This window comes from Triturus cristatus, chromosome 9 (genome assembly GCF_964204655.1).
Source record: "Triturus cristatus chromosome 9, aTriCri1.1, whole genome shotgun sequence".
Classification (NCBI taxonomy): domain Eukaryota; kingdom Metazoa; phylum Chordata; class Amphibia; order Caudata; family Salamandridae; genus Triturus; species Triturus cristatus.
The window spans coordinates 341,921,859-341,947,887 of NC_140592.1; the positions used below are offsets into that span (position 1 = coordinate 341,921,859).

A 26,029-nucleotide genomic window follows, 5' to 3' on the forward strand; every position below is an offset into this window, starting at 1 on the left:
TGAGAGAAACTCCTAAACACCCTGTATCTACACAAAGGCCGATGAGACCAGTTTGATACTGTCCTGAGTCATGATCTACACAACAATAATCAAAATAGAGTACTCAATAAACAACAAGAAATAACCACCAACACTGTATTTAAAATAATGGTACTTTATCTAAAATTAGTTCAAAGAAATTCAATCAAGCAGAATCATTATTCTCATAATTACCTATTCTAGCTAAATGTCATAAATGGGTCAGGACAAGTCTCTCAGTAGAAGTCTCCCGAGTCGCCGTCCTCACAGCATCGATCCTCACCAACGCAGGTTTGGGAAGAAGTGGCCTTAGACCCTCTCTAGGCTAACAATACTTATAGCAAATCTTACAAAAATAACGCAACATAAAATGTTCTGAATATCCGTTAATCCACTGAGCAGAGCGAGCAGGAAAGGATGTAGCATCGCTACATTTGGAAAATCACAAAAATAAAAAGACGGAAGAAGGAAACTCGAGTTTTGCAAATGTTACTTTCGCGCACATATTTCCTCGGAACCACCACTGTAATCACAAAGTTCATTGTGGCTCTCTTGTCCTCCAAGGTTACTTGGACACTTGGACGCTTGCCTGGAGTCACTGTCATCACGGAAACTTTCAAAACTCCAGCAGAAGCCATGGTCAGGTGACTTTCAACCATGTTCAGCAAGGCCCTCTCATCACAATCCGATCACTCGAGTACAGGCTGTAAAAGGCAGCCATCTTTTTCTAGGCCAAAACGGACCATCCTAATTAAAAGAGACAAAACAACGTTACCACAGCATAGTGATTAAACAGTGTTAACCCCACTAATACCCTTATGTGTATGTAATCATCTAGCCTTTTGCAACACAAATAGGCATTAGTACACGTTATTTCAAAAGCGTTTTGTGCTTTACACAAACAGCACTCAGCAACATTCATCTAGTTAAACCCGCACATTATTATTAAGCAACATATATGCGTCCCACGTGTAGTTTCTCTCATCAGTAAATGTTGGTTAATCAAAACAAAACAAACTATTAATTAGTTGTTTCAAGTTACTGTTTTTAAATTAAAACATATAGACAAAACTGGAGCTTAAAAACCCAAAAGATTTTCAACAGAAAACTCTGCTCCAGCAAGAGTATGTCGTTCCATTTGGATGCAGACTACAGGTTAGTTCTTTCCGAGAGTTTTGCCCTCTAATGGGTCTTGTACAAGCTGAGGTCATACCTTTATGGCACTTTCTTTGCATTTCACAAGTGTCTCTAGGAAGTGGAGATCCAATTTAGAAAAGTGTTCTGATGTAGAGTTATCCCAAAAAGTATTTGCATCGAAGCCTTAGTTCTAAAAATGACTACAACAATACTCATTCAAAGGTAGTATGTCTGAGTTCCAGACTTTCAGTCTAGAGATATCAGGATCAAAATGTGCCCTTGCATTTGTCAGTGAGAATTAACTAATGGTGCTGCTAATGCTGTTACTTCCTCTGCTTTTTTCTCTCCCCAAACTTGACACGAGGGTCCTTCAATTTCATCTACTATGACTCCTGGTTCTCTAGCATTGGAAGTGTGCTCTTACCTTAACTCTTCTCATTTCAATACATGAAATAAATATGTGAACCATTTCAAGCTCAGCAGTGTTCCAGAGAGACTGTTAAGTATTTCATGCATCTCAGTTTCTGTAATGTGACCACAGTTCCTAGCCTTAAAATGGTTTTAGCTCATCCAGTAGTACTAGGCATGTTTCTTGGAGGTCTTTTTTTTATCATGTCTGTTCAGCCTGTCTGCCTAATGTATTTATATCAAGTTTGTTCTGTTTCTGTTCTTTTTCTGATTTAATTCTATTGATTTGGAGACAAAAAAGGTGAAGTACCAAGGTGAGCTATAGAAACATCTCACTATAAAAACTTTATTCGACCAATGAAAGCTAGGTAACACAAATATCCATATTCACTGAAAATTTCACATATTTGTTCATAGTACATATTTGTAACATAATTCAACCAATAACTATAAAACTGTAGTCCGCAATTAGGTTAAAGACAAAATAAATTAATTTACACAAATAAAAGGCTAATGCCAAAACTACTCATGAGTTTGAGAAAGAAAACCCAGGCATCAACAAATTTATGAAATTGTAGATGGCAATCTCAGTTCTAAAGGCGTAAGAGCAAATCACTGTTGTGAATCCACCCCTAAATGTGGAGCACACTCGGATAGAATGAAAAGGAAAACAGGTTTTCTCACTTTTTCCTATAACAAATGAGGCTCATCTAGACCTTGAATGTTGTGAGTCAAAAACCCTGACAGAGATACTGTTATCTACAGAGGCTATTTGAAGTTGACCCTTACCATGATCCCTCAGAATAGTTGACACAAACAGCAGTTGCTGTATATGACAATCGTTTTTAGGTCGAGCCTAGCAGTGCTCGACCTACATGATATCCACTGTATGGGCTTTGGACATGCCCCTCGCACGCCTCTTGCATTTCACTGGTTCCTTTCAGTGCCTTTCTAAATCTGGTTCTTTTGTGTGGCAAATGAGTCACATTCGTCCTTCCTCTCATGACATAGCCGAAAGGCAGGCAATTGTATCTAAACATGCTTCTTTCCACAGTAGCTCTGTGCTTGGCTGGATGACCCTGCAATGTTGCTTGGTGCAGGTAGCGTCCCCAATAGCAGAAAGAAAGATTCTCTCTTTTTAACATTTCTGTAATTTTTGTTAGAGCAACTAATGTTTGCCTGTTGTGAAATAATATGGAGATCTCCCACACTTTGTCAGCTATCCACTCAACTTTAAAGAGGAACTAATTCCCATTTTCATTTTTTAATACAGAAAGTCCCTTCTTGAACAACCGCACAGGAGCATGTTTACGGTCATTGTCATCGTTCCAGAATGACGCATCTTGGCTCTTAAACCAAAGCCTACCCGCTTCAACCCTGGCATGAGGTAAGAAATCAGGGCATCGACACCACCCGAATTAGCCACCCACCTAAGGTCTAGAAGGCTTACAGGAGCACTGACTCAGTGCTTGTGACCAAGACAAAACCCAGCATGGGCAGGGTACAAAATATCAGCTGTTCCTATGAAACAATAGACAAGTTTGGCAACTTGGGCCACAAATAGCTTGTCTGCCACAGGTAACAAAGAAACAGGCATATAACTAGTCAACAGTGTAGTCTACGAGGATGTGGCCTCCAGGGCACCTTCTTTCATACTATATGGGAATGTCCGGACATTACTTCGTATTGGAGGGAGGTTATGGCGACGGTCTCCAGGGTTACCAGTCATGATGTCCCGCCAGAGCCCCGGATGTGTTTATTGAATGTGTGGGATGCTACTGATCTTAACCATGCTGACCAAACCTGGGTAGCCTTAGGACTGGCATTGGCGAAGAGGAATATTGAGCAGCACTGGGGGGCGCAATCAGCCCCATCCCACATGAGGTGGTGCCGAGACCTAGACGGTGCCATGATGGCGGAGAGGGTGGTGTGTATAAACAGGGGCTGCCCCCGGAGATGGCAGAGGATCTGGGGAAAATGGAACACATTCAGGGGCAATATATGCGAACCCCCTTCGTCAGACTTAGAGTCTGAGTTGAGCGAATAAAATAAGAACATCAGCACACCATAAGGCAGGGGTCCTCATAGTACGGCCCGCGGGCCGCCAGCGGCCCGGCAAGCCTTCCCTGGCAGCCCGCGGACCTTCCAGACATCGTACCTGTGCAAGCACCGCCGATGGGGGCCGGGCGATTCTTTTAAAAGCCAAGTCACTTGTTAATGAGGCTTTGTTGTATTTCACCTCTTCTTAGCGCCCCTGCATCTCCCCTCTGAATGAGTGGAGATGCAGGGGCGCTAAGGGGAGATGAAATACAACAAAGCCTCATTAACATCAGTGTTAAAGGCAGTGCCCCGACACTGCGATCAAAGAACAACAGACACTGCTGCTACGTGCGCCATCATGAAAGAACAGACGGCAACAGTTTTCCTCTCCTCACGTCTGCTAAGACTGAAATGCGAACAAAGTCCAAGATTTATTGCATTGTATTAGTTCAAATTAGCAAGCACATTCTTATGGAAAGTGAGGTTTCAGATCCGTCTCCTTTGGTATTAAAATGCAACATATTTGCCAAATTGATTTCAGCACGTACACGAATTATCCGAAAATGCCCTGCAAAAAGTGGAGAGAATAGCAAGTCAAAAGACAAGTCATGCATGTAAACTGTACTTTATGTTGACAAATATGATAATTTGCTCTCAGAAATGTCCGCAAGTTCCATTTGCCCTTTTGGTTTAAATAGGATTCATATTTTTCAAATTTCGAGGGTTTATATATTATTGAAAATCCTCACTGAATGCTTCGGTAGAAGAAGAAGATTGTTTGGAAGCATATGGACCTTTAGAAATTATAAACATGTCACCACTTAATATTTTCACTGTTGCTTGCTGACGTAAAGGTCACGCCAGGAATGTTTAGGTTTCCAGTTTGAAAGGCAAAACGTGCCACTCCCTCGTTAGATGAAAAGCTAGAAATGTACATAAATCGCCTCATTACCAAGTGAATGGTCTTTAAAAGACCCGTGAAGTACTTGGGTGCGACGGCTGTGTGCGCTCTGTCCACTCTGTGCCCCGCCCCGCCTCCCCTCTCATCGTGTGCAGTTCAGGAGAGAAATTGTTTGTAGAGAGGCAGATGTAAGGGAATATCGCAAAGACGCCTTTTAGGGCTGAATCGAGGTACTGAATCACTAAAAAAGCAGAGGGGGAAGACAGACAGAGGGAGACAGAGAGAGGGAGAGACAGAGAGAGAGGGAGGGAGACAGAGTGAGAGGGAGGGAGGGAGACAGAGGGAGAACAGAGGAGGAGGGAGGGAGACACAGAGTGAGTGAGACAGTGAGTGAGACAGGGAGGGAGACAGAGAGAAAGGGAGACAAACAGAGTGATGGAGACAGAGGGTGAGAGAGAGATAGAGAGAGGGAGGGAGACAGAGAGAGAGAGAGGGAGAGTGATAGAGAGAAGGAGAGCGAGAGAGAGAAGGAGAGAGAGAGAGGGAGGGAGACAGAGGGAGGGAAGGAGCCAGAGGGAGGGAGGGAGACAGAGCGATAGATAGATAGATAGATAGATAGATAGATAGATAGATAGATAGATAGATAGATAGATAGATAGATAGATAGATAGATAGATAGATAGATAGATAGATAGATATGTGTGAATGCCTGGTCTGGTGGCTCAGTGGACGAAGGCGTCTGCTGCAGGGGCCTGTGTTCAACCTCATGGTCATAGTTTTTATGGGGGGTCTAGCCCCGCCCCCTCCCCCGCTGGCCCCGCCCCCACCGGTGCGGCCCTCAGCCAGAAACCACACTGTAAATTTGGCCCCCGAGAGAAAGTTTGTGAGTACCCCTGCCATAAGGAATGACACAAACAGAGACTGGGGAGGATTGGCAGGTAGAGATGTGGATACTGTGAATGTATGTGGATGTAATTGAATAACAGCACCAATAAGAGTGTTTAAACTTAATCGCTATGATAGCAAACTATGTCATACGAATGAAATCTGTATTGATAAAAGGTGTCCATTTCTTATTAATAAAAATTGTTTTAAAAAAAACAACAACAAAAAACAATGCAGATTAGCATCTGCAAATAAAGGAACAACCTGTGCAGTCTGAAAATGAATGGAGACTAGGCCAGATGCAACACAGGAGTTCAGAATATTCTTCTGCAGTTCAATCAAGGATGGACATTTGAGACTGGCAGTAGGGCACGTGTTCCTAGGAGATCCTGATATTATCTTAGCAGACATTGACAACAGCAACAAGTCGCACCTTAAAAACTAACGTGAAAACCTACCAGGTTTGTCAATGATTCTTTGCATTGGAACTATTAGGAGCTAACCCAAAGCCCACTATATGTTCTGTAGACAATGGGACTTCAACATCAAACAGCTAAAGCTGTCTGTAGGCAAAACTTAAAAAGGCCTTTACAGGAACTCTAAAATGCTAGAGAGGAAAGCACAGTTGTTTCTAAGGTGGTTTAGTAACTACACAAATGGAGAGAAGTGTATTAGCGCTAGTAGAAGTGAGAATGGTTTGAATCATATTAACTAAAAAGGAATTTATGAGTGTGGCAAAATTATTCTGAAAGCATGGCTGAGGAATGCAAAGATGGGGGATGATGTAGTGTCTTGATTGCTGTCAAAAACATTTTCTTTGTGTTCTGGACCATAGGAATCCTGGTAGTATAGAATTCTTCACACCTACATTAAAGAGTCTTTTATATATAATTGGCATATCTTTATTTTTTCTTTGAGAGAGGTATAGTTTGATTTCCGTCAGGTGCTGAAGTTTAGTTTTAGAGAGGCTAAGACATATACCATAGTTAAGAATTAAGTCTGCAACAAGTGGACTTCTTTTAAGAAGACTCCAGCATCCTTAATAGCAGTGGTTCATTTAGAGTAGCTACAATACGGTTTGGATAAAGATTGACTAGGAGTGGACACATATTTACTGAGCATCTGGAGTGCCATGCTGTGAATCAAGTACCAGGTTTATTAATAACTTTAACAAATTTGCCTTAAGTAGTGCTCAGTTTATATTACATTTGACAAGGAAATGATCTCACCACATGACCATGCTGCAAATGGTGCCCAAAGGTTGAGTCAGAAAACTAGCTGAGCTGGTTAACTAAGCATTGGCAAAGCGAAAAAGTCTAGCCATGCTGTACAGCATTCCAGATTTTTTACAGCATGACTAAAAGAATACAAGAAAGAAACAGGTGTTATGAAGCAGTGGTAGTGGCATTTTATAGGCCTTCTACTACAAAATGACGCAATTGTCTTTTTTCACCAAATTGAGTTGGCAAATAAAACAAATATGTTGGGCAAACCGTTTTTTTGAAAGCACAGGTGAAGAGAGCAACATGAAGGATGTGGTTGAGGGAAGGAGCACAAAGGATGTAGGTGGGGAAACAACAAGGATGGCATGGGTGGGGAGAAACAATAAGAAGGGCACCATGGTGGGAAGCAACATGGAGGGCGCTGTGGGGGAAGCAACACGGAGCATGAGGGGTCGAGTGAAACAGGGAGGGCAAGGCAGGAGAGAAGCAGCAACAGGCGAGAAAGCGCAACGTGGAGCGGCCATAGAGAGAAAGCAATATGGGAGTGAGAAGCATACAAGGGTGAGCGCAACATGGAGGGAGTGGGAGAGAGGCATGCGGGTGACAGAGACCAACACAGCGTGCAGCTAGGAGAGAAAAGAATATGAGGGAGATAGCTGGAAAACACATGCACTATCATGGATCATGGAGTGCTTAACCCAAAAGAAAAAAATAAAGCTTCAAAAGCAAGCAGTGGAAAGACAAAAGTAATGCATCTATGCTCCAGGGAAGAGACAAGCACAAGAAGAGGAAGAAAAGCCTACACAAGTTAACAAATGAAAAGCCAGTAAACGAGAGTGACAATTACACCAAGCAATTATTATGCAAGGGGCAGTCTCTAACCCCACTGTAGTCTTACAGTCAGTATTTTTGCTAACAGGCAGCTGGTGCTGGCTAATTATGTCAAAGATCACAAGTGTTTTATGAATGCGGACCCCCAATATTTACCAAATGAGGGTCCCTGCTAAATTGGACCTTTGGACATGTCAGGGTAGCTACAGAAAAGTCAACTAGAAGAAGGGGCCTGGAAACTTACACAAAATAACCTTGGGGTGCACTCACGATTAATGGGGTTCTTCACTTCAGCCAGCAGGACAGGGTGTAGTAGCCTCAGAGCGCTGCAGGAATATCATGTTTATTTGCAAATATAAAGCCTTTTTTCCTTTTAATATAATCAAATGACCTTCTCTGTGGGGTGTTTTAGATATCTATTTGTTGATTCATATGTAAGACACAGAATCCTATACAGAAAAATAAAAAAAAAATATTTATCCATTTTTTTATTTTTTAATGTTTTTCTAAGAAAAACATAATTCCATAGCCCTTTATTGTAATAATCAGAGGGCTGAATTTCTACAAATACAGCTTAGATTAACCCATTGCACACCTAGAGAAGGTGCAAAACAAATGTGATAGGACAGACAAGGGTTTGGCAATGATTCCGCCACACACAATTGTCTCTCCCTGTTTTTATTCACAGATCGATATTGACATTAGAATATGAAATAATTATACACCCATTGTGTGATAAGTATTGACGTTTCAGGACTTCATCTCACTGTAAGGTTCCTGCATCAGGACAATCAATTCATTTTTTCATTGCCACTTAAAATCTGGTACACCTGCCCAATGACAGAATACACCTACAATAAATCAAAACATTACACCGGCCTAGCCAAATATGTGTATACATGATAAAACCAACTCTATGCTATACCAAACTCAAAAACAAACAGGTTATGCCTAATTTACAACACCCAACAGAATATGATAATTTATACTTCAAGAGAGAGAATATATAGCTTACTCTTATCACTGAGCTCTTCACACTTACATAAACTACTTCAGTACTGTCTCATTTACTTTTGCATCTGATATTGCTAGGTTCCTAATTATTACAGAAATTATGTTAACTATATCCTGAGATGGAGAAGGTCTTTTGCTAAAAGCACATCCTTTTTAGGTCTTGCGCCTAGCATTGCAGTGCGCAGCGAGAGACCTCTTGTAGGGGGTTTGAAAACGGCCCTAGGATTCGCACACACTCGTGAGTGTGCTTTCCTTTTGGGCCACGCTATTGGCCTTTGCGTGCGTCTTTTTATCCAAGACAGCACACAATTGGCTAAAGGCGGGCGCATTGCTCCGCCCATGGCCTATTGGTGTCTGTTATGCGCACCGCTGCCATGTGGTTTCAATTATCGTGCCCAGACACGGGCGCGATAATTGATACCACATGGCAGTGGTGTGGCGCGCGCGCGCGCACCACTCGCTTGCTTGTATTTCAACGTGACAGAAATAACAGACGGGGTTATTGTGTGAAAGCAAGCGTGGAGGTAGGCGCTGCTCCCTGGAGGTGTTATAAAAAGGTTGCGGGTAAGGTGAAGGTTAGGTCGGTAAAGTGCGCTATCTCCTTTTTTTCTGTCATTAGAAGAGGCAGAATTGTGTTATGAAGCATTAACTAAAATCAAAATACATACGAGCACTGTTTGAGATAAACATATGAAAACATGAATGAACTCTAGCCAGTCTCGAATTTAAATGTGCAAAAGCAGTGATTTAATAGATGGACTCTGACATTAGTGATCATTTTGTGATTGCAACGGGCCCCTAAGACCAACCACTATAATATAAAAGCATAGACACTGCTATTTAAAGGCAATGGCTAGGGCAAAGCTACTGGGTTAACGAAACATATGCATAACCATTCAGCCTTTCATCCTCCCAAGCTAAGAATGATTGAGTTTGGGACTGATTGTACCTGTTTAAGGGTCAAAGGAAAGGTCATACATGATGTGGTGCGTACAGAAACGTTCAATAACATTTACAATTATTGTACAATGCGTAACGGAAACTGTAAACGCTTACATCACGATACCTCGAGAAACCCTCCCCTTTAAACACTAGATCACACTATACCGGAAGAGGGTGGCGTTCGTGGCGCCATTTTGAGCATTCCAATTCCTAAAACAGACAGCCAATCGGTTTAATCAGCAAAACACTGCATTTGTTGCTGTGCTAATAACCCTCCTTTATCTCCCATCCCTCATACTTACTGCTGTAATGTGGGCAGTTTCACCTGCTCAGACACTTGTTCCGCACTTTTAGTCCAGCCCGGTGGACCTTTCCCAATGTATTGCTGCCTCTTTTCGACTTTGTTCTCCACAACCGTGTCCGACTGTGCATCGAGAACCCAGAGGCCTATTTCTTGCAGCGGCTGTTTTTTTTTTTGTTTGAAATATCAGTGTCCTCCCAGCAGGAATTAGGAAATGAATGCCTGCTTAGCAGAACAATGCCCGCGTGGCCAGTGCGTTTCCTTTCATTGTGAGCAGGCCTAACTCTTCGTTCTGTGGCCGTTTTAAGCCGAGTGCCACCGCAGAGGCAGATGTATTTTTAAACGCGCCTCACTGTGCAGCGTATAGATCTGAGAGGGTGCTGATGCTGCAGAGAATAAATAAACATTGTCACGGGCTGCAAATCCTCGAACTCAGTTTGAGGTGGTGGGAGCTAGCTTGAAAGAACGACACACAATGTGCCACAGGACAACATCAGTGCATTAATACAATCACGCAAATTAAGCACATCTGACTAACTAAAAAACGTTGGACGTCTTCTATACATACCATTTTATATGAAGAAAAAAGGTTTAACACTGTAGGGTTTTGGAGTTTATTAAAACAAATGCCTTAAAATGTAGATTATTACAACACACTTTTAAACAAGCATTTGCAATGCAATAGGTCTCGCATTATTAAAGTTTGAGCTATTGGCATTGCTAAATAATGCAACACCAATAGCTCAAACTTTAATAATGCGCGACCTATTACATTGCAAATGCTTGCTAGATTTGTTTTGAGGTCAATTGAGGATTTCTCTATCATCTGAAAAATAACTCACCTCTGGTGTCCTGTTTCCTAGTTAAAGAATTAAAAGTGGACTCGTTGTGTGGGCCTTTTTACTTTTTCTTACTATGATTTATTTGTAGCATTGAACTCCTTGATTGGCATCAGTAATTTCAACATAATAATATATAGCCATTGTTATTATTAGTAAAAAGCCAGGATTACATTCTAGAATTCTAGACTTCGACGTTTCTTGACTTGCATGGTATATCATACATGCCAGATAGGTATTCCATTTTATCCCGCCAGAGGGATAGGACCAGAGCATTTATCTTAAATTGGGGACACTTCTTTAATTAAACCATGCAGCCACGTTGTTGGATACAAGTCAGGGCATTAAATAAATACATGTATACATATACTGTAATTACAAGCTAGATATAAAACTTTAACTAATAGAAGATAGTATACTCAAAAATCTTTTACCTCACTGGGAACGCAGGTGTCTACTCTCATAATCATTCTCCGACATTAAAATTGCTTGCACTACAGAACCAGCTTTATGTTATGTTAATTTGTTTTGTGTAGTGCTCTTGTTATCCACTCTGGCTCTGAGAGAGGTGGCACCTGTACAAAAGTACCTGATTAAAATGTATACAGAGGTTTTAAATAACCAACGTTTAAGCTTTTTTATGGGCAGGGAATTTTAAAGGCAAAGAAATGAATGATGTTCTACATGTCAGCACGCCAAAAGTTCTAACATCTTCTTCCTGTCCTAATCATACCTACTATACTGCTATCTTTAAGTTTGAATAAAGCAACAGGAACTACCTCATGTGTGTTTCTATGCCACCCTCTCCACATGTCTGTGATGTATGAAGTTGCTGCATATTCCGCATTGATGCCTTGATCCATTAGTGAAAGATTTGTTTTACAGACCAATCAGCTTCTTATATAAAGGAGATAAGTCCCTGTCACCATGAAGAACTTAAGCAAATGTTCTGCTCTATTCAAGCATTTCCTAAATGGATATATGGGGAAGCTAAACAGCTGCCTTTCTGAACCATCAGACCATCAGAATCTATCTTCTCGTGATGGCAAAAGTATACAAGCACTTGCAATACAATAGGTCTCCCATTTGCGAGACTTAAACCTATTGCTTTCTTTTAACATAAAAGTGGGTGACATGCTCAAACATAAAGCGCGGCACCCGTGTTATAAATACAAAAGCGGGTGCTGTCCTAAAACATAAAGGACGCCGCCAGTGCATAGTAATCAAAAAATAATTCTGTAAGTGGGCGCTGTGCTCAAATATAAAGCCCCTGGGCATATTTAACTTATATGCATGTCGGCTTGTGAAGCGAGCACCATGGTCATAAAAAAATATGAAACTAGGCACTGTGCTAGGCACCGTGGAGACAGAATATGAGTAGCACAAAATAAAACAAGTATTCCCTAAACACAGCACATGAACCCTTACAATGCAATAAAACTGTAGTTGGTCAGTGCTCCTTCTGATTAAAAGGAAGTGATGTATCAGGAGCACCAACCAATAAGGAGCAAGGAAAGAAGAGCAATGTAGGAGTTAGGAAAATGGCAAGCAGCAGGTGGGATTACACTCACTATACTGTTTACAGCAGGTCCTGCAGACAGCGCGTGTGCACTGCCTAGCCTTGACCTAATTCAGTAAAAAGCACCAACTTAATAGCTAGACCTTATCTTTCTGAATCAGTAATTATCATGCTTAATAATTGCATGACAGGGATCTGCACTACAGTCTAGATCGCTGACTTCAGCATTTTTCATTCCGCTCTGTGAATCAATTATCTATTTAAATGCCTAGGATCAAAGTCAACTAGTAATTACATCATTCCATTATGACCACGCAGGTGTAAACATTTCAATTATTTTTCAAAGAAAGCCATATTTTAATGATTTTCACACAGATAATTGGGTAATTATCCATTGCTTCCATGTGCATTTAGCTACATCTTACGAGTTTGTCCCATATCTTACATTTAGGCTCTGTTATGTTGTATAGAGATATAAAAAATAATCTCATGTCCTCATAGCTTACTGGTGTGGACTCTGGGCCTTGTTTACACACATAATGTCATATAAAAAAAAGGGAAATGCCTAAATAACATTACTTTATTCACGGATCAAACAAAACCACTCCATTTCTTCATTCGGTCTCATCTCAACAATGTTAATTCTAAAAATCCATTGCCTTGGTGTAAATTAATTTTCCTATCAATGTCTTAAATTATTGAGTTCACTTATAACGGTTGTATCACCCACAATTTTCAGCCGTTTTCAGAATATTTTTGAATACATAGTGACAAACAAGAGGGGTCGCCATTTCTTATTTCGAATACATGACTTATGTTCAATGTCCCCTATATGGGGATCCACATTGACAAGTTAATTCTGAAAATTTTAAAACATAGAACATTTTAGGTCTGGTGTTAGCCAAGATCTTTTGCTTTTACTAATCCTATGTGCATATTTGTAGGAGACTGGTTTAGTATATGGTGCACACTTATTTTAGTGAAGTACCGTGCACTAATCCAGACAATCCTTATGGTGATTTTAGTGGCCTTAGACAGCCAAAGCAAGCTCTCTAAGTAGTAGCTGTGGAGAGCAGCCTTCAGGCTAAGTCCAGAAGGAGTGTTAAGCAGCTTGTTTTACCAGAACTAAACCTATAGTGTAGGTTAAACGAAAAAGAACAACACATTGTAGTTATAAAAATAGTTATATTTATTTTACACACTCAGTAACACATTGGTATATCTCCTACCTGGAGATATCAACACAATGCACTTAATATTTCATAAGTGAGCACAAATACATAGTGGTCTCCAGGGGGAGACCAACCCATATCCTAAAGAAGTGGAATGCGAACTGCGACCGAAGTCGGGACTTGGACCAGAAGACTCAGAAGAGTCCAAGATAAGTACCCAGGAACCCACAGAGGCTGTGTGCAGAGTGGAAACACAGCATCGTACTGAATGGAATTCAACGGGAAAGTTATGGTTGCAGTTTTTAAGAAGAAAGACCTTTCCCTGTGGGCCCTGAAGAAATCTCGTGGAAGACAGAAGGTTGAAGAGTCACCCCACCCATGGATACCCCAGGAACCAGGATACCCACACCAGGAAAACTGGGTGCATAGATGCGAATTGAAGTCGGAAACAGCCGTAGACCACAATGGAGGACTTAATAAAAGATGTTGCTGGCGAAGAAGGTGAAAGAGTCTGGTGGAATCCAAGGATGGATTCTTGAAGAGAAGTACCTGCAAGCAGAGGGTACAGAGTCTATGCCACTCTGGAGGGACCAGGAGACACAGAAGACCAATGACCACCGATGATGAAAGATGCAGGAGTGATGACCATGACCTTGTCACACAGGCACAGACAATGTAGAAGACTGGCAGGATGACATGCCCAGGAGCAGCAGGAGACTTCCTTGGTGCAGTCTTGGTTCCTAGGCGAAGTCCAAAAAAGTCCAGAGGTCCCAGCCGGTAAAAGTTGAAGTGGTTTTAGGTTTGAATCTTGTCCCACAATGAATCTGAAGAGCCACTCACAGATAAGCCCTTAAGTATCCCAGGGAAAGGGTTGGGATAACCCAAGGTTCCCTCCCAGAGGAGGGGCTGAACAGAGGGGAGGATACTGTCCTTTGTCCAGTTTTGCACCAGAGAGAGATCTAAGGGTTCCCCAAACTGATTCCAAATGGAGTACGCAACGAGTGTGCAAGAAGGGCAGAAAATGTGCCCTTCAAAGCAGTCTGGTGGCGCTAGCAAGTGCCCCCTCCCCAGCCCAATACACTAAGTCCTGTCTGGGGAGCTGGTTACACCTTCCTGTGACATGAAACCTATTAGTCTATCCTCCACTGCTCAAGCTTGGCTCATGAGCAGGAGGGCAGAATCATGCCTGTGGTCCGCAGCAGCACTAGCTTGCTGTTGGACCCTGAAAGGCTGGTACCCGTAATTCAGGGGGGCACCCGAGGGGAAACCCCAGTTCATGGTATCTAACACTGGATTCCGTTTTGGGGTAGGATTCCAACATGTTTGATACCAAACATGACCGGTTTCTGTGCAGCCAATATATACAGTTAGACATCTCATAATTGCCTTGATGTCCACTATATGTATTAAATAGCTGACTGCACTTACAAAGTCTGGAGAATCGACTCCAGGGTTTGTAGTGGGAGTCCTGCTCGTGCAGGGCACCCTCACACTTATAAGCAGGGCACCCTGCCTTCAGGATTGAAAGGCCTCCCGTAGGGGTGACTTATAGGTTTTACGTGTAGTGAGCTCAGATATAAGGAAACTTACACCTCTCATAAGTGGTGCTAGCAGCAACTTACACAGCCTACAATGGCAAGCCTGTAGTCACAGTTTGAGTGGTCTCTCACATGTGGGGCAATACATGCTGCAGCCCATGGAAGACCACTGGTGTACCTATGCACTGGGTACCTTAGTACCATATACTACAGACTTAGAAGGGTACACCAGTAGCCAATTGGGAAGGTACCAAAGTACTTACTATTGTCAAATTTAGGAAGGGAGTACAGTGACTGGAGTCCTGATTAGCAAGATCCCAGTCAGACAAGTCAGAAAACAGAATAACACCAACAAAAAGTGGGGGTAACCATGAAAGCAGATCCTATTTTCCTATTATACTTACTAATAGGGGCTTTGAGCCAGCCCTCTTTATCAATTGGTCTCTTGTTGTGTTATTAACACTTTTCTTCCGCCCACTTCAGCATACTGTATAGGGCAGGAAGTGAGCCCACTTCAGCCATTGGCTATCTTCACTTACAGTGATAGCATTCTGTGGAGCACATTATCACACAAAGTAGTTCCATTAATTGCCAAGGACACTATAGCAATGGGTGTTTTTTGAGACCACAAAATACTTTGGCATTTAGACATCTTTTTAGAAAATTGATGAGGGCCTGGCATCTTCCCCAACAATAAAGTTTAGCAAAATTTGTCACAAAACCAAGCAAACATGGTCAAAGCCAAAAGGGAGGCAGTACATACCTATAGGGTTTGCCCCTGAATTTTTTACTTTAATTAGAACTTCCAAACGCATCACATCATATTTAGCCGTGATATAAATTATAATTTAGATGGTGTTCAGATGTTTATGGCTTGTCTTCCCAAGTAATGATAGCCGTAGCCCTACTTGCTTGGGAAACCCTTGGGTGAGAGAGGAGATCAGTTCTCCAGCAGCTGTTGGAACCAAAGGCATGCTTCCAAATTAACTGGGCTCACCTGCTGAAGCAATGATTGTTGCCAAATTGGTGCATTCATCCTTTTGAATGCTCTGCTGCGTCGGTGACTAGACCAGGGCTCCGCCAAGTGCTGGAGACGTTCTAATAGAGAGACCTCATGATTTGGGATAATAGTTTCTTCTTACCATCAAGGGCAGTGAACATTTGGTCCTCCACAGATGACGGTCACAGTTTCACAGGCTTGTGGCCATTTCATTTTCAAGCCAACAGAAAACCTTGTGGCTTCAAATGATGCTGTGGTGCATCATGCAGGTCTTGGTGATCATGAAAGGAGCAGGCAGTCCTGTCCTGGAGGCAAATGTCAGTCCTAGCTGGGTGAAGGCTGGGAAGAAGCCCTTATCTTTTGAGTGGCCTGGACTCCACAAACATACAGGGAGGTGGTTCACCGCTTGGCATTATATAGGGAAATTATACATCACTGATGGAGGGAGTTTTAAACTCAACTATGCAATAGTTGATGTCCCTGTGTGTTGAAACCACCCACTTTTATAACCCGAATTGACATTTGAGTTGCTTGATAGCTACAGAAAGACTTCTTGTAGAATAGTTTCTGTTCTGTTTTGTTTACCTTTGATGTCCACTTGGAAACGTCTGACACTTCCATGCTAACATAGAACAGTGCTTAATTAGTGAAAAAAAGTGAAAGGAGACAAAGTTTATCTGAAGAGCCCACCTACAGCGCTGCTGAGTGCAGAGCTGCTGAATGCCAAGGCTGCTAGTGTTAATCCCACTTTATCCCTATTTCTTCCTCCTCCCAACACTTCCTGTCTGTATTTCACTCTGCAGGTACCTTTCATCTCTGCTTTCTCCTTATGTCACCGCCACAAATCGAAAGTGAGGGGACGGGTGAAGAGGGATGGGCGGGACCAGGAATTTAGGGGAAAATAATATTTTTTAAAAACGTACCTTTCGCTGCTGCCACTGCCTCCGACGGCTCCTTCAGTGCTTCACTCCTGGCAGTCTCTGGGAAAGCACAGGCTCCCCACCCAATCGACACACTGCTCTCATACTATAAGAGCAGCGCCAGGATTGGTCTGAGTGGCCTGGTTTGCTGCTCAGACAGTGCCTGGGAGCCTGCAGCTTTTCTCCAACCCGGCTATGCAACACAGCCGGGTTGGAGAAATAGAAGTGCGCATGTCTGTTTGGGCGGCCTATGACAGCCAGTCAAACTGACATGTGCAGATCTAAGTGCCCACCACTCCTCCCTGTCATGGCCCGGTTCCACCCGCCCTACACGCATGCCTAAGCCAGAGCCAGTCACAGAAAAATAAAATTATATTGTTTTATTATCATTTCATTTTTCTGTGACTGACTCTGCCGAGTGGGGCGACGCTCCTGCGCCATTGTAGAAGAGCCGCCCCAGCTCAGATAGATCAAACCACATGCCATACCGGACAGCTGGAAAATATACAATATTTCATCTTTATACAACTTGCTTTCTGAATTTGTTTTTTTTATAAAAAAAAGCAAAATGCAATTCCAGGGTTTTAAGCATAGTCAAGCTGTGCTCCAAAAAACATTCTGCCACACACGGCCATGGAAAATATCTACATATACTCGTTTATCTGTGTACCTGGCGGGGCTACTTCAACCTTCTGCTGTGGAACGGTGTGGGGCAGCAAACTCAACAAAGGTACACCCTACACTGGGAAAATGTTACCGCACTTCGGTTGGCTTTTAAAAGTTGCATTGTGTCCTAGCAGAACAGGTACAACTTCCTTTTCACGTTGCCAACATAATCTACCTATACAGGTAGGATGTAAATCAGAGACGACTCGTGAAGTGCTTTCCTCAAGGCCACACGTCTCGGCATTGGTGAAAATCAACAGCACCACCCCCTCAACTGAGTTGAAAAGGGGTACTGTTATATACTATACTTCCTAGTGTGATGTCATAGAATGTTGGGTGTGTGTGCATGCTTTGAATGAGTGATCAGTTAGATTGAGTGGGGCTGAGCAGCAGGATGCTGCTCCCGGTGGGGCACCCTGTACCATCTTACATGAACAATAAATCTTCTTTACTACATCTCTGGCTCCTGGACTACCTACTTATGACAACACATCTTCCGTTACAAAAGGTACCCACAGGCAAAAATTCTGGCGGGAAATTAAACACCCTCACGTAAACTGTCAAATAGCTCTTTCTCTGCCTTTTGGCGGCAACTTTTCTCAGGGCCAAGAGACTCCATTTGGAGCATTAAAGCACTTCACAAAAACTCCCAAATAATGAAACACTTAAAGAAATAAATTCGATGGCACATGACAAACAACATCAGAAATGCGATTAATAACAGTCGCCCTGGAAGCCATTTCCTCTAAACATTGTGTTTACCCTGGACTGAGCGTTTCCTGCATGTGACACAACCAAGCAGTATCCATGGCAAATGAAGTTTGCAGCTGCAGAGAGGCCGAGGAGGATGTGTGCTTTTCAGCAGGGCATGGCATTGAGAGGCTGGCGTACCTGCTAGTTTTCATCTGCTGTTAAATGGCACGCTTTTATTTGCTTGGGCAGAATATTTCCTGAACACGACATGCCATAGATGGAACTCTTGCATATTTTGGCAAGAGGGTGGGTATTTGCAAAAAACACAGTGTGTGTTCCAAGTTCCCTTCGTTCAGTCAGTGGCAAAGAAATATCTGATTCACCGTCAGTTTCATTCATTGGCCTGGTAAATCTGTTATCCAAAAAAAGAAAGACAGGGATAGGTGTGTATGTGCCAAGATATGATCTGAAAATTCCAGGTACCCAGTCTTCCCAGTGTTTCTGAAGATGACAGGTGTGCAGAAAGCATATTCCCTGGTGTAACCATTCACACAGTAAAACAAATCTGTGCTATTTATTGAAATTCCTTAATTTGAATATTCATTGGCTAACAAAATATACAGATCACTAATCCCGCATAGACAAGCCTCTCTTCAGACATTACGGCGTCAAACCTTTAAATGTGGTAGGCCATTTCTGAAACTTTCTAACTGACTAATGTCAACATTCCTATGCTGCATTCACGGCTGAACTGCAACCAGGGCCACTTGAATTTTGTGTCAATGGAGCAACAAATTATGCGGCAGTGTTGACTTAATTTTGCGGTAAGGAAAAGCAAATTATGCAACATAATTCAGCCCTGTTTTATGCTATTTCGTCATTATTTTGCCATTTTTACGCTTGGTAATCCTGTCTGGACGAAGATTTCACCTCATTAGTAGCAGTTTCACAACCAAATCAGTAAATAAGCAACTGAAAGCAGACCAGTTGATCTTTTTGAAGGGTCCCCCTATGCGCGCAAATACATATCATCATGTTTTTAGTAACTTTTGATCCCTTTGAACTAAAAACAATTAAAACTAAAATTTGGGCATATAATGCAGCAGATGATTGATTATGTGGCAAATGCAGCACATTCATAACTATACAAAAAGAGCAGCGGCCCCAGAATTGCATAATTCTAGTGGCCCTGACTATAACAGCATTTACTGAATTTGTGGAACAGTATTAAGGGGTGGCGTGCATCAATGTCCCCTTCTCTTGCCACATAAATAATAATAGTCACAAAGACAACAGATTTTTTGACACTCAAGAAAACTGCAAGTGAGTGACCTAAATGTTTTATTGGCATTTATGTAGATTAATATTGCATGTGGATTGTATAGCACTAATTATTTTGATATTTTGGTGACTGATTCGGATGTAGTTGAAATACTGATTTTTAGGCAATTAGAGATACAGATATAAGCAGATGAGTCACCACATATCTTAATAAAATTAAAAATGAGCTAAATTACACTGTGGCTAAGTGCTTTCAGACATTCTGACACTGTCATATTTATGTTGTGTTGTGCTAAATGCCTTTCTAGAGCGCGCAAATAATCCCAGAGGGCATCTACCGATGCTTGTGCAACCTACAAAGGTCACACTTCTAAGTAACATAACAGGTTCAACAGCCATGTTTTTAAAGATTTTTTAAATGAAAATTAATCTGGGCAAGAACATAACTGAAGAGATAACGGTTTCCAATGTTGAGGGGCCAGGAGAGAAAAGGCGTGGCCCCCAAGCCTGGGTGTACGAATACGTCTCGGACATAACAACAGCAACTCACTAGATCTAAGATGGCGGGCTGGAATGTATGACTGCAGCTTGTTTTTCAAGTAGCATGGACCATTTCCATGCAAGGATTTAAAAACCAGACAAAGAAGTTTAAAAAGAGCACACTTTTTTATTTGAAGACAATGGATGGATCGTAGTGTAGGTTCGGCTGCAGAGCGGAGCAGAGTGGAAGACTGTAGATCAGGTGGGCAGCCATGTTCTCAACAACTTGGAGTTTGGAAAAGAGTCCTTCATTCATTGCGAATATTAAAGCATTCCCGTGGTCTAGGAGACTCACTCTGAGTGCCTGGGTGCATGTTTTCCTGGTCTGCAAAAGTATATATTGAAAGACTTTTCTGAGCATACGCATCAGCCCAAAACATATTCCAGCGGTTGAGTTTAGCACTCGGGTAAAGAAAGTGGCCCTGATTCACAAAACAGTCCAACTTTTCCCCACATATTTTAATTTCTAAATTGTGAGTATATGTCTAACTTCTTCAGACTTCCCCAAAAAATTAAAGGAACTTAAGCAAAAATCTGTGATTGTTGCAGTTTCTCATGAGTACTGGCATGCATAGGTGTTTACGCATTTGGACCGACTCCATAAGTAGAAATATCCTCCTGATGTCCATGTGTACTTTTAAGCTATTACTTTTAGTTCCTCCAGTGGAACATATTTTTCCCACAGTGGAGAAACAGCTGCCCTTACTGCCCTACTGATTATGCAGGTTAGGAACTCCAGGGTCCCCGGCACACCCTCGTGGTACATAGATTTAAATTAGTACAGTAATGAGTGTAGGAAAGAAAGAAAGACTGTTCATCCACTGCTCTGTGTGGTTCCAGGATTTATTGTCCTTGTTGTGCGTTCCTTGGTACAGAGTCTTAGCCTAGCCAACACGTGTTTCGGCGCTACCATGAAGTACACAGCGACTTCTTCAGAGCTAAATTCCTATGATTACAGTCCTTATTGTCGGTTGTACTTCCGTCCCGAAGGTAAATAGTAGTAGACGGTCTCAAGGGTAACAGAGACCAGAACTCCATTTAATTAAAGTTTCCTCATGAAGCAGATTCTATATTCTGTGATGCAGACGAGTATTCAGAATATGCAGCTACTAATTATTGTGAGACCCTATTCGTAGGGTTATGGCTGTCAGCCAGCTTTGATTGTGTTGCCGCTGGTCGGATCGGGTGACCACAACAAGGACAATAAATCCTGGAACCACACAGAGCAGGGGATGAACAGCGTTTCTTTCTTTTCTACACTCATTACTGTACTAACTTAAATCTATGTACCACTAGAGTGTGCAGGGGAGCCTGGAGTTCTTTGTCTGTGGTTTACCACAATCTATGGAGAGGGGCAGTTCTCCTTACCCTTTTGCACCGCACTTACCCTATAATAATTGCGTACCTCCTTAGAGCGCCATCACCCCACTAAAACAACCACCGGGCGTGCAGTGTGATTTTGCAGGTTCTCTCCCCTTATTCCCACCCGAAAACCAAACTTAACAGAAGTTCAGGAACCTTTGTTAGGGCAGGAACGTGCTTGATGAAGCTATGTGAGTACCTACAAATTTGTGAGTCTGTGGGCGCTCATCTACTTTGACAGGTGGCCCTACTCTGAAATGCCCACACCCCTTCACTTTGAGCAAATTTGCCCACTTGGAAAATCCCACCAAACTGCAATAATTAAGCATTTGCAAGTACAGAAGCATACTATGTGAATCATTAATGTCAATATGCAGTTAAAATAATAGTAATTGTATGTCCCAGTGGAATGTAGGTGCAAAAATATCCTTAAGAATTGGGACCAAAATTCCAACTTGGTCAGGCTAAGGCACCAGTGTGTTAACTACTCATGCAAGCCCACTCACACATTCTAAAATAAAATCTATATCCGTCCCTGCCCTCTGACACATGCCCAACTTTGCAAGTCACACCATGGCACTGTGCCCTCACATTCAGCTTGTTGTCTATGCACTTTCCTAAAATAAACTTCATCTGCCGCTGGCATGACCATTTATGGTGTGTTTCTTGAGTGGTATGTCATATGAGTGCCACTTTTTGTTTTTACAACTGCTAGATTGCTAGCAAGAGCAACCTTTCGTATTTGTCAGTGACACAAGGTCCATGCATTTCAACTTTCATAAAATTACAAAACTGATGTAAGACAAGGCATTGCGCTCTGCCTCAAACATCACCAACATAACTGCATGGAATGGTTCCCGTAGAGTACATGACTAATTACAGTAACCAACAATAACCAATAACTACTGGGTTAGCCAGTAACCTTCGGTTCCAGAGTAGGGTGCTACTTGCCGTAAAGTGGCAATTACGGTTATGCTAATTTGAACATATTTAAAAGGAGGAGGACAAGCACTTTATTACTGGTTAGTAGTGGTAAGATGCATAGAGTTCTAAAGCAAGCAAACATATAGGGTCCAGAAAAAGGTGAAAAATCTGCGGTGAACACAATGAAAAGGGCAATTTTCTATAAGTCCACTTTCGGCCATTTCCAATAGTTGTAGCAAAAATGTAGTTTCTCCAAATTCCATGCCTCTCTAAGAAGCCATACAGGTCACCATTGAAATGCGCAACATAACATATCAATAGTATGTAGCTGTAGGACATGTGGATAACTTAAAAACCTGGCATGTTTATGGGACGATGATGGACACGCCAATGATAGTCTAACTATGTACACTGCAGAAAATCCTTTCTTATGGTACCAACAATCACTTTCCTTCCAGCTGTAGTGTCTCGCTAACTTTAAGTCTGTTTCTCTGGTAATGAACAAATTCCCTGCTGATTCATTCCATCGATGCATGTGTTGGCCCGTCTTTAAAATTTTCCAGTTCATTGGCATCCCTTTTCATTTACAGTAGCCAAACCTGAACACGGCTTTCCAAAAGTGACCACACAAAGTCCTGCTCTGTGTTTGAAAGACTTTATTGAGCCTACTTTAATTAATGGTAATACACACCATGCTTTGAAAGAAACAGCATTACTTTGTGCATTTATGTTTCTTGTGATGGCCTTGTCCATTCCATTTGCTTATATTGTATGGTCAAGTAACACCCAGGTCACATTAACCTGTGTCTGGCAAGTGTGTTATTGTGAACCCTGCAGCCATGTTGCAAGGGTGCCTGCGCTGCACGGGCGATTGTTTATGTGCAGGAAGGGACACCTTCCTGCACATAAACAATCATTCATGGCAATTTGGTCTTTCTGTAGCACACATGGAAAGAGCAAAAAACGAGGAGAAATTAATGATTTCTCCTGGTATCTCCCTTCTAATCCCTGGTAATCCATGGCGTTAGATTGCTACTGTTTCTGGTGCTGTCTCAGCCTTGTAAATTTGGGGCAGCGTCAAAAAGCAATGGGTGTTGCGATGGAATGGACACAGCAACACCCATTGCATGTCCCTTTGCTGCAGAAAAGTGCGGCGGAAAGGGTCACATTTACAAGGTGGCGTTAAACCACGTTAAGTGGCTTAGCGCCACCTTGTAAATATGGGAAATGGCCCTACGACACCGGAGCGTCAAAAAAAGTGCCTGTTCGGTGGAGATTGGGGCTTGTACCTATCCCCCATAGTCTGGCTACCCAAAAGTGCATACTGGGGGTTAAGCCTCTATAGAGCTTTTAACTCTGGCTGACTGCAACACCAGATCCACACACTCCCCACCCCTTGTTTGTGTACCCGCAAGCTCACCATGTGTTAAAACCCTGCAGGCATTGATACAGACACTTTCGACCACAAAATCCTCTTTACAAATGAGAAGAGCATTGTGATTAGGGTCCCGTCTGCACTCTGCTGGAGAGTAAACATTTGTGCAGGGAAAGGTCACACCACAATGTGGATAGCCAATTTGTTTTGGAACCAATAACAAATACAGCATTTAGACACATATTTACAATCTGTTGCTTTGGTAAAATTGTGCAATACAAGCGAAAAAAAATTGTTGAAGAAACTTTCTTACACTCATTTTCATTTGATTTCTGTGAATATTTTAAGTTTATACTTTAAAATGCATCAACACTTGGAGGTTTGTGTTTCAATAAATGTCGCTGTTTAGTATGCATAAAATGCCAGGATTATATTACATAATCTTGGAGCCAAAACCCACAACAATGCTCGAGTTACTCATGCTAATCTTTGTTACATTCAGACATATTTGTCCTTGTCACAGTATTTACCTTATGCGGATGAGTCATGCCCAGGAAGCAGGTCCTTCTCGTTCCACTGAAGACATGAGCTCCTGACCTTTCTGTTGGAGGTTCTGCTTCTCTGTGACTTTGATGCAGACAATGCAATAGAGGCTCCTCTGTATCACTCTTTGTTTTCTTTGGCTCTATGTTGTTTTTGTTAAATCATTTTGCTTTGTTTGGCCTCATGTGTCGGAGGGATTCTGCTTCTCAGTGTTTAATCTGTAAAAGAGTAAGTGCCGAGGCCAGTGGCGGCTGGTGTCAGGGTAGTGAGGCGGGGTGGGATCGACAAAACCATCATGCGCACTGATAACAGTGACCACCACTCCCCCTGTGACTCCCCCTCCTCCCCCCCCCCCCCCCAGATGGCTCTGCCCCCAAGCCTCGGCTCTGAGAGAAAAAATAAAACAATAATAAACATGTTTTATTATCATTTTATTTTCTACCTTTTTGAGGCTCCTGGGGGGTGGGGGGTTTTACGCTACTCTGCCATAGCGGAGGAGTTGCCACCGGCCGAGGCCCAAAGCTTTTCTAAGAGGCCTGTCATCAGTGATACCACTACCGTCTAGTCTTGGTTCCACCTCATACCTCTTTAATCCATTTCCCATACTCCTGGCCTCTTTATCCCACGCTTGTAAGTTCTTTTTCATCCCTTCTTTCTCCCTTTGTCACTGTTTGCCTTTATTGTTCTTCCTCCTTCTTACTGCCTTTTCTGCCTTTCTCTCTCTTGCTCTGCGTCAAAGTCTGATGATTGAAAATTAAGTCCTGGTGCCCCAAAATGAGAGCTGGTGGGCTCCATGCGCAACCAGCAGCTCAAATTAAGCACTGCTGCTTCTGCAGGACTTGTTGGTTAACATCCAGAAACCAATTCAGTTTCATTTTTCTTTGTTTATCAGGATTGTCGTGCAGGGGCAGCTCCTCTGTGAGAGCAGAGGAACGTTGCCCCGCCACCTAATTTGCCCCCCAAAACCCCAGTGATGAAAACTAAAATGTTAATAAAGTAAATTTAATACCATTTTATTTGTCATCCCCCCGTCTCGAACTGAAGGTCAGGGCGGGGCTTTCAGAGTGAGGGCAGCAGGGAGGAGGGTGGGCTGCCTGTGCACTTTTCAAAGTGCACATGTCCTTTTGGCCGGCCGTCTTGCGACGGCCAGCCAGATATGCGCACTGTGAAAGCTCTAATCCAGCTGTCTTAAGACAGCTGGGTTAGAGCATGTGCAGAGCTCCAGTGCCGTCAGGAGCAGCGAGATTGGACACTCCCTCTAATCCTGGCGCTTCTCTCATGCTGGTGAGATCAGCGCCAGGATTGGTTAAGACAGTTGGCTGGGGCCTGCTTTGGACTGCAGCAGCAGGAGGAGGGCGTGCAGTGAGGAGGGTACCGTGTTTAAGGTGTTTTCTATTTTTACCCACCACCCATTTGCCCGCTTTACCACTCCCCATAGATGCCAGCCGCTACTGTTGTCTTCACCTTGCAAGCTTCTATCCCAGAGGCTTAGCATCCTCCTTGGAGAGCAGTATGAGACACAGAATCCGAGGCAGCTCTGGTTGTCCTGAAGTGCCAGTTTGGACTTGTGTAACTGCCCCCGGTCCTGCTTAGTACCGAGTGGCGGCTCCTCCACTAAGGTGGAGGACTGTCGCCCCACTGCTGGTAGCAGCAAAGAAAGGAAAAAATAAAATGCTAATAATGGAATGTTATTATCATTTTATTTTTTCCTCCTGCTGCGTGATGGGGTGGGGCTGCAGGGGGAGCAGTGGTAGAACACTCCTGTGCGCAATGACTGTTTGGTCGGCCCTCTCAGGCTGCTCAAAACAGTCTTGCGCACTTCCCTGTTCTCCACACAGGCTGCATTACAGTCTGCATGGAGAACATGTCCACCCTCCAGCCCCTGGCAGAGCGCCGTGTCACAGCGCTCAGACCAATCAGAACGCTGCATTGCAACACTGTGACTTGCTTAACCCCT

General features: G+C 42.8%; 1 protein-coding gene across 2 annotated transcripts in view; it reads right to left on the reverse strand.

The window, feature by feature from the left end:
- HYAL1 (hyaluronidase 1) overlaps nucleotides 1-24,289 on the reverse strand; it is a 368,981-nt gene extending 344,692 nt beyond the window's left edge. For both annotated transcript variants that reach the window (XM_085625099.1, XM_085625098.1), the window contains exon 1: nucleotides 24,060-24,289. In XM_085625099.1, coding sequence (XP_085481225.1) covers nucleotides 24,060-24,077 — 18 coding nt within the window. In that variant the 5' untranslated portion in view covers nucleotides 24,078-24,289. The remainder of the gene's footprint in view (nucleotides 1-24,059) is intronic.
- Nucleotides 24,290-26,029: the final 1,740 nt, after the last annotated feature.